The 12,343-nt window shown below is 47.2% G+C and overlaps 1 protein-coding gene across 8 annotated transcripts in view; it reads left to right on the top strand.

Annotated features, from left to right (window-relative positions):
• Positions 1 to 12,343, top strand: part of CCDC57 (coiled-coil domain containing 57) — a 185,889-nt gene that overhangs the window by 103,033 nt on the left and 70,513 nt on the right. For all 8 annotated transcript variants that reach the window (XM_077166276.1, XM_077166275.1, XM_077166274.1 and 5 more), the window contains 2 exons: positions 4,656 to 4,759; positions 6,516 to 6,716. In XM_077166276.1, coding sequence (XP_077022391.1) covers positions 4,656 to 4,759; positions 6,516 to 6,716 — 305 coding nt within the window. The remainder of the gene's footprint in view (positions 1 to 4,655; positions 4,760 to 6,515; positions 6,717 to 12,343) is intronic.

Below are 12,343 nucleotides of genomic sequence, written 5' to 3'. Positions count from 1 at the left end.
ACATGGTGAACATGATCAGAGTTTCTCTCTCACCTGGAAGGGCACATGGTGAGCACGGCGTCATCTGCTGCCTTCTCCTGGCTTCCTGTTTCAGGAAACTCCCTGGGATGCATGTTCCTTCTTCATCTCCAAAGGTTGCCAGCTGGTGGACTCTGCTTCTCATGGCTATGTCGTTCTGCTCTGCTCTCTCTGCATCTTTCATTCTCCAAAATGTTTCATCTTTTATAGGACTCCAGAAATTTATCAAGATCCACACAAATGGGTGGAGACATGTCGTCACCTAATCCAGCTTAACAACCACTCTTGATTAAATCACACTTCCAGGGAGATGATCTGATTACAGTTTCAAACATACAGTATTGAACAGGGATTGTTTTGCCTTTATGAAATGGGATTTAGATTAAAACATGGCTTTTCTAGGGGACATTCAAACCAGCACAGTATGCTTTAAAGTCAGGAAGTAATAGACCTCCCAGTTTGCTCTTCTTTTTTAGTGTATCTTTAGCTATTTGAGGTCTCTTTCCATACAATTTTTCTTTTTCCGACTATAGGCAGACTCCAGAAATTGAACCTGGTTCTCCAGCATGATAGGTGAGATTTCTGCCACGGAGCCACCATTGCATCTCCCCCTTCCACATAAATTTGAAAACCAGTTTTTCCATGTCATCAAAGTAGGTTGTTGGGACTTTTATTGGTATTGCATTGAATCTGTAAATTAGTTTGGGTAGGATTGACATCTGGATGATAGTCAGCCTTCCTATCCATGAGTACCATAGGCTTTTAGTGTATTACATTTTCTTCTAAATACTGCTTTAGATGCATCCCACAGATTTTGCCCTGTTTTATTTTTATTTTCATTCAGTACAATGCATTTTTATTTCCCTTGAGGCTCTCTCGTAGACTGTGGATTTGTTTGGAAGTAATTGTTTAACTTTCAAGTGTTTGGTGACTTTCCTGTTATCTCTTGTCTTTGAATTTTTGCTCATTCCATATAGTCAAGGATGCACTTGATATGATTTCAGTTCTTTTAAGTGTGTTAAGGTTTGTTTTATGACTCAGAATGTGGTCTGTCTTGGTGAGTGTCTGTATGTCTGCTGCTGTTGTGGAGTGGCAGTAGAGGCTGCCTCCACCTGTGGGCTCATTTTTCTGTATCTGCCGTTTTCTTGCCTAGCGGGCCTGTTGGTTCTTGAGTGATGGGGTGCTGAGGCTGCCAGCTGTGTCTGTGGAGTTGTCTATTTTTCCTTCAAGTTCTGTCAGTTTTGCTTCACATAGTTCGAACCTTTGTTGTTAGATGTTTACACAGTTAGTACTGTTATGTTTCTTGATGAGTTGACCCTTGTATTAGTATATAATCTCCCCCTTTCTCTCTGGCAGTGTTCTTTGATCTGAAGTCGCTTTGTCAGTTCCAGCTTTCTTTTGATTAGTGTTTGTATGGTTTCTCTTTTTCATTCCTTTTACTTTTAACCTATCACCATCATTATATTTGAGTGAATTTCTTAATGGGCAACATATAGTTAGATCAATTTTTAAAGTCATTTTGACAAACTTCTTAATTATTATGCTTATACCATTTACATTGTTAGGATTTAAATCTGCCTTTTTATTTTTTTTTGCATGGGCAGGCACCAGGAATCGAACCCTGGTCTCCAGCATGGCAGGCGAGAACTCTACTTGCTGAGCCACTGTGGCCTGCCCAAAGCTGTGTTTTGTTTGTAATATTTGTTATGTTTATTTGGTTCTGTTTACTCTTTCCTGCCTTCTGTGGGTTACTTGAACACTTTTTAAGTACTCCATTTGAGCTTATCTATAATGGCTTTTTTTTTAATTTCTTTTTTATTAGAACAGTTGCAGGTTTACAGAAAAACCATGCAGAAAATCTCGAGTTCTGATTCAATAGTATTTTTGAGTAAACGTCTCTTTGTGTGTGTTTTTTGTTTTATTTTGTTTTGTTTTATGGTGGCTTTGGGGATTACCATATACTGACTTGGCTACACAGACTACCAGAGCCAAAATTTTAGACTTCACGTGGAATGGAGGTGCTCTCCCACCACTGAGACCCTCACTCCTCCTGATTTAGGGATTGACTTGTCTTAAATGTTAACTCGGTACGTGGAGAACCACAGCAGATGGTTAAAACTCTGCTTTCAGTTGTGAAACATGACTTTGAGAACTGAAGAGAAGAATAGGCTCTGTATCCCCCAGATATTTGCCATTTCTGTCACTCTCTGTCTGTTCCTGATGTCCCAGGTTTCCGTCATTGCCATGTCTCTTCTGTGGGGAGACTTCCTTAGGCAGGTCTTTCAGAACAGCTCTGCAGGTGGCAAATTTTCTTAGTTTTCTTGTAACTGAGAGTGTCTTTATGTTACCATCGCTCCTAGGGGAAACATATCAGATATAGATTTCTTAGCTGACAGTTATTTGCTTTTAGCCCTTGAAAAATATTATGCCCACCAGTGAGAAATCAGGTGGCCATTTCTGATGAGAAATGCATGGCCAATCAGATCCCACTCCCCCCTGTGTGAAGTGCCTTCAAAGTTGACCTGGCTTTGGGAATTGATTATGATATGTCTGGACATAGATTCGGTTCATCCTGGTTGATGAAGCTTCTTGAATCTGAAGGGTTGTGCTTCTTTTGCCAAATTTGTGGCATTTGCAGCTATTCTCTTTAGAAATATTTTTTTTGGCTCTGCGCCATCTTTCCCTGTGGTACTCCAGAAGGAAATGTCACACCTTTTGCCATGGTTTCACAGGCTATTCTTTCTTTACTTTTTTTTTTTTTCTGCATGGGCAGGCTCCGGGAAATGTTCTTTATTTTTTCTATCTGTTTTCTTTGGTGTCCAAATGGGATCATTCCCATTGACCCATCTTCAGGCTCACTGATTCTTTTGGCTGTCTCTTTCAGCCAGATTGTTATTTTGGTTATTGTATTTTTCTCTTCTAAAATGTCCATTTAATCCTTTCTATCTTCTTTTATTTGCTGAGACTTTTTATTTTTCCATTTCTTTTCAGAGTGACTGGGATTGCTTGTTGAAGTCTTTTTGTGATCACTGCTTTAAAATCCTCATCAGAAAATCTCACCATCTATATCAGCCTGGTGCTGCCTTTTCTCATCCAAGTAGAGATTTTCCTGGTTGCTAGTGTGATAAGTGGGTGTGGATTGTATCCTAGACATCTGAGTATTCTTTTGTGAAATTCTTATTCTCATCTGACTCCTCTGTGTTACCAGGCAGTCAACCTTCTTAGGTGCAGAATGCAGGGTCTGCTTTCTTTGGGCTGTGGTTTGAGTGTTTGTTTACTTTTCAAAGCTTTGCACTGCTTTTCTGGCCTACCCTCTGTGTGGTGTCCACACTGTGAGTCAGTTCTCAGGGTTTTCACTGTGCAGATTTGTTTTCATACATGGACTCCTCAGGAACTTTGTACACTGCTCCCCCCTTTCTATAATCTCCCACCTCTTGCATCACATAATACAGGATCCCCCTACAGCCTCTACCACACCGAAAGAGGACAGGGAGGTGTTCCATCCCACAGGGCCTTTTTCCTGGTCCTCTGACTCCAGAGAACAGGCTTTGCTAGGCCCCTTTTTTTTCTGTCTGTGCTGAATGGATGGGCTGTGGCTGGGTGAGGGCTAGGCCTGGGCAGTGGTTGGGTGTGGGCTGGGCTGTGGCTGGGAATGGGCTGGCTGTGGTTGGACGTGGGCTGAATCATGGCTGGGCATGGGCTGCTGTAGCGCTTCAGCCAGCATACACAGAAAGAGAGTACAAAACCAGGACAAGGAACTCACTCCTGGTGGCCCCCACTACTCTGAGGTGCCTGGCCATGCTTTTTCTTACCCTTCAGAATCTTCCAGGATTTGCTTTGTATATTTTGTCCAGGTGTTTGGTTGTGTTCAGCAAATAAGACTGGCCCATCTTTCCCTTTCCCCTATTGTTCATGTCCGATTTGGGAATCAAAGTTATTCTGATTCATAAATACATGAGGAGGTGTTCCCCATTTTTCTGTTTTCTGGACGAGTTTGTGTCAAATTCATCATAATTTTTCCTTAAACAATTGGTAGAATTTAACTTTAAAACTACCTGAGTCTGTTGTGAAAACCTTGTGTCTGATGCTCCTTTTATCTACCTTATCAACAGACGAGTAAAACATTTGAAATAAAAATAAATAATAGGGGGAACAAATGTTAAAATAAATTTAGATCGAAATGCTAGTGATCAATGAAGGGGAAGGATGGCGGGTATGGTATGTATGATTTTTTTTCTGTTGTCTTTTTATTTCTTTTTCTGGATTAATGCAGATGTTCTAAGAAATGATCATGATGATGAATATGCAACTATGTGATGATATTGTGAATTACTGATTATATATGTAGAATGGAATGATCATAAAAAAAAAACGCAACTACCTGAGTCTGGAGTTTTCCTTGTGGGAAACTGTTATTGTGTGAATTCAGCTTGTTTTCCAGTTATGAAACCATCTAGATTTCCTTTTGTGACTTGATTTTGATGTTATATTTCACTGGCAAATTGTCCATTTCTCCTAAATTCTGGAGGCCTCTCTTCAAGTGGCCACACTAGCTGTCTGCCTGGACGTGCAGCCCTTGCTCTTCCTCAGAGGACCGGCAGGTGTGGCCCTAGGACCTGATGGGCCTCTCCCCACAGGGCTGGCTGTGCAGGATGACAGGGTGGCCACTGCACTTGCTGCTAGGAAGTTGGGTGACAGGGTGACTCTTCTAAGCGTCCTGGTGGCTCAGCTCAGACAGAAGGTAAGGGCTGGACTGGAGGGTGGGCCAGGGCTCTCTGGAGGGCCTTTGGAGTGGAGGGTGCCACGAAGTCCCTGGAACTCAGACATGCCCCTTGGTTCCTCTGTGCCTCAGTTTCTGTCTCAGCAAAGGGTGTGGAGGAGCGACTGGTTCATTTCATGCATGGCCAGCAGAAGGCAGAGAAGAGGCAAGTGGTGGAGTGGTGGCAGTGCAGAGCTTCTCTTGGCCCTGCTGAGGGGCTCTGGACATCCAGGGACCCCCGTTAACACCCAGGCATCTCAAAGCAGACCCTTCCTGGGTCCGTGCAGCTGCCCCAGGCCATAGGTGGCTGTAGACTGGATGGAGTTAAGAGGGAGGCAGGTGGGTGGGGTGGGGCGGGGCAGAGACTCTCCTCCCCCGTGTCCTGACCTATCTCAGTCCTGCCCCCCACATGTCCTGTCCTCTCCTAGACATGCCTGTCACCCCCCAATATCCCCATTCTCTCTCTCTTGCCTACCTGCTCCACTTCCATGTCCCAGCTTCTCTTAGGCCTGCCCCCCTCCCTATGTCCCCTCCTCTCCTGGGCCTGCCTGTACACTACCCATGTCCAGTCCTCTCTCAGGCCTGCCTGTCCCCATAAGGGGGAGGGGTGCAGACAGAGGAGGACAGCTGGACCGGTTCCCAGGTGCACCTGCTCTGCCCACACAATTGCCAGCAGAATACTCATTGTACATTTCCCTTAGGCTTCCTTAAAACTTTATTGAGGGCAGGCCATGGTGGTTCAGCAGGCAGAGTTCTCACCTGCCATGCCGGAGACCTGGTTCAATTCCCGGTGCCTGCCCATGCAAAAAAAAAAAAAACAAGATACAGCTTTATTGAGATTTGTGTGTAAACATTGCCCTTGAGGAGCTTAAAATTAGCTTTTGAATTTAGTGGGAGAGGATTCGATTTTCTAGCCATAATGGAGTCCTGAGCCCAGGCCCCTCGGGAATGGACGGCACCAGTCGGTGCTGGGCCTAGCTGCTCTATCGAGGTGTAACTCACCACACACACAGCACTCCCAGTCCCACGTAGTGAAGCAATAGTTTTTTTTTGCAGAGATGAGCAACATCACTGCAATTTTAGAGCATTTTCCTCACCTTCTCTCCCTTCTCCCTCAGCCCTAGGCAACCACTCATCTGCTTCCTCCTCCAAGATTTCCCTTGTTTGGACTTTTCATGTGACCATCACAAGGAGCACTGAGGGTGGGAGGCAGGTGGATGTCTGTCTTTTCTTCCTTGGCCGCCTTTCCCTCCTTGAATCAGGGTGGCAGGGGAAGGGGCAGAGGGCAGGGGTCAGGCCATCCTGTGGGAGGGAAAGACTGGCCTGTGGCCGCCTGAAGCAGAAGGCAGAGCTGCGCCTGCTTTCTGTGGTCGCTGGGCCATCTCGCCCCTGCCTCCATTCCACTTACACCTGCCTCCACAGCTCTTCTGCTGCTTGTGTGCATGTTTCAAGATTCTGTCTGGAATTAGGGGCCAGAGGAAGCAGTTTCAAATTGGAGGGTTCAGACCCTCTGTCCCTGTCCACACACTCTGTGCTTGGCCTTGGGGTCCCCCGTGGGAACCTTCTGCTGCAACTGCCAGCTATGAGGTCACAGGGCTCCAGTGTAGAGATTTGGGGGATCCCATTTCTCTAGCAGTGTTCTTCACCTCCTTCCTGTCTCTGCCCTCTCATGTTCCCCATCCTTCTGCCTTGGATCCATGTGCTCCTTTCCAACTCTGCCTTCTGTAATGGCTCCCAGGTACTGCAGGTGCCCCTGGACATGGATATAGTGCATTGCCAGCTTCCCCGGGAGGTGGAGCAGGTGCACCTGGAAGTTTCGGAGCTGCGAACGCAGGTGGCCGAGCTTGAGAAGCATCTTGGTTCCATTGGAAAAGAAGGCGTGGAGGTTTCAAGCAGGCAGCAGCTGCGTGCCCCAAAGGCCATGGCCCTCAGCAGAGAGGTAGGTGTTCTGTTCAGGCCTTGACCTTCTAGGAGGCACCAGCTGTCTGTCCCCACCTGCTGTGGAAGTAGAGCTGCCCAGCTCTGTCCACATGGCCATCCTGCAGGATCCTCCCTGGGCCCCCCAGGACCCTAGGCTCTGGGCGGAACTGGTTGCTGTGAGGTGCCTGCTTCCTCCACTTCCTAAGCACTTTGGTATGCTGAAGCTGACGAAATGCAATATATCGGAAGTTGAATGGCTTTTCACAGTGGGAATTTATTAGCTTACAAGTTTATAGTTCTAAGGCCTGAAAATGTTCAAATTAAGGCATCAACAGAATGATACGTTCTCCCAGGAGATCAGCTACCAGCAACTTGGACTCCTCTGCCAGATAGCAGGCACATGGCGACCCTGCTTGTCCTTTTCTCCCGGGTTTTGTTGCTTCTAGCTTCAGTGTTTCCCTTTCTCCGCTTCTTTGTGCGCTTCTCTGAATTTCATCTCTTTGTTTCTGTATGTGTTTTGTCCTCTTATAAAGACTCCAGTGAGGGGATCAAGACCCTCCTATCATGAGTGGGATCGTATCTCCATGGAAACAACCTCTTCACAAGGTCCCACCCACAACATATCTGTCCCCACAGGAATGTATTAACAGAACTTGGCCTTTTCTGGGGTACACAGAACTTCAAACTGATACCTTAAGGAATTCCCTATTGTTAAATCTCATATGGGAACCATACACATTTGAAGATGACCATTACATCTCCTCTGACACAGATCCTTGGCTTCTTGAATTCACTGCAAAGCTTTTCATGTGTGGTCTTTCCCATTGAGTGGGTCCTGCAGTTTTCATTGAACTCAGAGAGGCTACAATCCCTAGGCCAGGCGGGCACTGGTCCCTGCTGCCCGTGCCCTGGGCACACTGCTCTGCCTGTGCCCCCTGAGCTGTGCCATGCTCACATAGTGCTCAGGGTAAGCTGAGGTCTCAGTGCCGAGGCAGCTGGACCGCAGGTCTGGGGCATAGTGTCCTGCCCCTGATCTGATGGATGGGCCTCCTTTGTTCCCAGCGCTATGGGAGAACACTTGCGTGAGGACTGGAGATGTAGGCCTCTGGCAGGGCCCCAAGGCCACGGCCTGTCCATCTGTAAGGGCTTCAGGAAAGAGTAGCTGGTATCTGTAGTGCCTAAGAGAGGGTTCCCTGAAATGGCAGGGAAGCTCCATTCTTCACTCCAGTGGCTTCCATCTCCCAGTGCCCAAAGTGGGGCCCAGCTGCAGGGCCCACTGTCAGGAGCCCTGGGTAAAGAAGGCTGAGGAAAAGCTGTGGCCTTGGCTCTCCTGCACCAGGAAAACGAGTAGGGAACAGAGCAGCTTCACACAGGTAAACCTGCAAGGCCTGAGAAAGGAAGGGGCAGGTGGGGGTGTCTATGTCCAGTTGGCGGCTGGTAAAATGCCCAAGGGCGTCAGTACCCAATCATAAGGAGACACCATCCTCAAGAGCCTGCAGCCCCTCCTTCAGGCTGTGCCACAAGCCAGAAGGGTGCAGGTCGCCCCTGCCTGCAGAACCCTCCTGGTGCTGGTGGCAGGCATGCATGCTGACTCTTCCTACTCATGCTGCAGGGCGTTCCATGAGCAGTTGAGGTGAACACTTCCGTTTGCAACCCCGGCGTAACTCCCTCGGTTCCCCCTTGTGCGGAGGGAAGGGGCAGAGATGACGCAAACCGGTGAGTTTAGACATGAAGGCGTGTGGTCTAGTGGCAGACCAGGCAATGGACCACCTCGCCCATCCGGTTTTTTGCCTTGGTCATCTTGGATAGAGGCAGGGTCGGCACCTCCTGTTCCTTCTGGTTCTGAATTTCTTGCGGTCTCAGTGAGCTACGAGGGTGGTCCTCAGGTTGTCCCCTTGGTGACCCACCCAGCCATAGCTTGCCACAGCTTTGCCCAAAACCACCAGGCAGGATGTCCGAGCCCCTGGAGATGAGGGAGTGGAGGGGCAAAGTGCTGTATTAAGTTAGCAGGGTAAACCCATGGTTTGTTTAGAGAGAGAGAGAGAAATCAATATGCATGTGTGCACGTGTGTGTGTGCATGTGTATGTAAGCGTGTGCATAGGAGCACATCTATTTCCTTGCTCCACCCGAGGAGGGTCCTCAGAGGCAGTGAGCACACCCAGTGCCAGCTCTTGGTTTCTCAATTTCGGACTCCAGTGGGGCCCCTGGGCTGAGTGGCTGATTCCTGCCTGGACACCCTTAGAAGGATCAGGAAACCAGCATAAGGGGCTCCCACTGACCAGGTCTAGGACGGTGTTCTAGTTTGCTGCCTGCTGGAATTCAACATACCAGAAACAAAATGGCTTTTAAAAACGGGAATTTAATAAGTTGCTAGTTTACAGTTCTAAGGCTGAGAAAATGTCCTAATTAAAACAAGTCTATAGAAATGTCCAATTTAAGGCATCCAGGGAAAGATACCTTGATTCAAAAGGCCAATGACATTCAACGTTTCTCTCTCAGCTGGAAGGGCACATGGCGAACATGGTGGCGTCTGCTGGCTTTATCGTGGCTTTAAAAGGGACTCTCTCCAGAATGTTTCCTCTTTTAAAGGATACTAGTAAGCAACTCCACGTTCAATGGGTGGAGACACACCTCCATGGAAATCTTCTGATCAAAAGTTATCACCCACAATTGGGTCGGTCACATCTGCATGGAAACAATCAAGATGCTCCCACCCAGCAATATTGAATGAGGATTAAAGGACATGGCTTTTCTGGGATCTACCACAGATTCAAACCAGCACATTCCACCCTTTGGACCCCAAAAAGACAAGCTCTTTCCAAATACAAAACACATTCATTCCATAACAATATCAGAAAACCTTAACCTTTCAGTAGTAATACAAATGAAGTACAAAGTTAGAAACAGTACAAACTCCTATCAACGTTAGTTACAGGCATGCTCTGTTCTAAGGTAAAATTATCTTCTGACTCTGGACCTGTGAAACTCAGACAAGTTATTTACTGCCAACATGCAAAGGAGGAACAGTCATAGGATACATACACACATTTCCATAGGGAAGATGGGACACAGGGGTCACTGGACCCATACAGTTTTGAAAATCCACAGGACAAAGTCCATTAGATTTCAAAGTCTGAGTCATTCATCTTTGGGGCTTCTGAAAGTGGCAGTCCCACCCTTTCCAAATGCCTGTGCAGAGGCCTGCCTCTCTCCAAATGCAACCTTGGGGGATATTGGGGAGACCACCTTTTTCTTGGCTCCACAAGAAAGCATTGAGGCTGTACCTGGGCTCTCAGCCATCTCCAGGGCACACGCTCAACCCCACCATGTGGTGGCAGCCAGGCTCCCCCCAAACCCCAAGGAGTGTGCTTCACTCTCGCCAAGGCCTGAGGTAGCATGACTCTTCCACTGCAACGAGGTGGAAGGTCCATCCTCTGCCTTTGGGGGCAAATTTGCCCTCTCCTCGGGCTTGGGTGAGTCTGCTCTCCTGGCCCGAGGTTTCTTGATTTCAGACCTCAGCCTCCACAGCTTTGCTGCTGCTGCTGTTTTTCCTACAATATGTCCCTTCTCTGTCCCTCTCAGTCCCGACCAGCAGTGCTTCTCTTTATACAGATTCCGCAACACCCTCATTATCTTTCTATGCAGTAGCCTTGGATCGTGCCCATCAGACATAAGTTTCCACAAATCCTTCCTGGATAACTCCATGTCCAATCCTGGCTTTCTCTGAAATGCCTGGCTGGTTCCACATTTGGCCAAATCTTCATGTGGGGCACTATTCTCTGGGGTCTCCCTTCCTGGAAGCTTTGAATTTTCCAGAATATCAATTTCTGATTTCTTTGTACCGAAGAGTTCAGTTCTCAGCTTATCTCTTTCCTGTCACATTTCACTATAAGCTGCAAGGAGAAACCAGGCTACACTTTCCACGTTTAATTTGGAGATATCTTCTGCTAAATATCCAAGTTCATGGCTTTTAAAATCTGCCTTCCAGGCAAAGCCACTAGTCAATTTTGCCAGATTATCTTCTATATTAAAACAAGGATCGCCTTCCTTCCAGTCTACAGTAACACATGCCTCATTTCTGTCTAGAGACTGGTCAGAAGTATCTTTAGAGTCCATGTTTCTATCAACAGTCTCTTCAAAGCATTCTAGGCCTTCTCTGTCAGGCTTCTCACAACTCCTCAGATTCTTCCCCTTATCCATTTAAAGAGCCATTGCAACATCTTTGGTATTTGCAAACCGCAGCAGCACTCCACTCTCCAGTACCAAGATCTGTTCTAGTTTGCTAGCTGCAGGAATGCAATATACCAGAAACGGAATGGCTTTTAAAAGGGGGAGTTTAATAAGTTGCTAGTTTACAGGCTGAGGAAATGTCCCAATTAAAGCAAGTCTTAAGAAATGCCCAAGTTAAGGCATCCAGGGAAAGATACCTTGGTTCAAGAAGGCTGATGAAGTTCAGAGTTTCTTTCTCAAGTGAGAAGGCACATGGCAAACACAGAGTTTCTCTCTCGAGTGGAAAGGCACATGGTGAACATAAGGTCAGAGTTCCTCTCTTATCTGGAAGGGTATATGAAGAGCACGACGTCATCTGCTAGCTTCTTCTCCTGGCTTCCTGTTTCATGAAGCTCCCCAGGAGGCATGTTCCTTCTTCATCTCCAAAGGTCACTGGCTGGTGGACTCTGCTTCTCGTGGCTATGTCGTTCTGCTCTGCTCTCTCTGAATCTCTTTCTTTCTCCAAAATGTTTCCTCTTTTATAGGACTCCAGAAACTAATCAAGACCCACCCAAATGGGTGGAGACACACCTCCAGCTAATCCAGTTTAACATCCGCTCTTGATTAAATCACATCTGCAGGGAGATGATCTGATTACAGTTTCAAGCATACAATACTGAATAGGGATTAGAAGAAACGACTGCCTTTACGAAATGGAATTAGGATTAAAACATGGCTTTTCTAGGGTACATACATCATTTCAAACCAGCACAGATGGTATACACTGACAGTAAAGTTATAGTCCACTGAAATATATAAACAAAGGAGAAAACAAGGCTCTTCCTTATGTTAGACTATCAAAAGGACTAGTTATAAGAATATCAAAAGGCTCAATGGGAAAATCACCAATGGTGAGACAGAAATCAGAGCTCTATGATGTTTCAAGAGTCTCAAAATTATCTCCCCACAAACCACTTATCCAGAGAAGCAGTGACTGCACTGCTGACGGCTCTGGCAGCTTCCATTGTATCCGTGGTACTGCAGCCTGCCACAACCCCAGTGTATGGCAGCCTCCCCAGGGACAGTCCTTCACTAGAGCGGCTCTGAACTCACTGCAAGTACTGAACTTCCCTTACAGTTTCGTTGCAGCAAAAGACTAGAAGTCAGAGGAGCTATCTCAGCTGAGTGGGTCAGTGCGGCAGCTTTGGGGACCTCTCAGCCTCCAGCACACCTCCCACATCCGGAAGGTTCTGGCCTGGCTCCTAGCCCTCCCCCCATCCTCAGCTTAAACTGCCAGCATGTGCCCCAGGGCAACCTGAATATCAGGGACAGTCCTAGGGCGGGAAATTCCAGAGGGTGAGTGGTGGCTGCCAGAAGCTGGGGACAGGCCTGCCAGGCTCTCCCGCTCCACACTGACCAGTGAGTGAGATGCTGAC

This window comes from Tamandua tetradactyla, chromosome 6 (genome assembly GCF_023851605.1).
Source record: "Tamandua tetradactyla isolate mTamTet1 chromosome 6, mTamTet1.pri, whole genome shotgun sequence".
Classification (NCBI taxonomy): domain Eukaryota; kingdom Metazoa; phylum Chordata; class Mammalia; order Pilosa; family Myrmecophagidae; genus Tamandua; species Tamandua tetradactyla.
The sequence above is the reverse complement of the archived record's forward strand: the minus strand, read 5'-3'. Positions and strand labels throughout refer to the sequence as shown.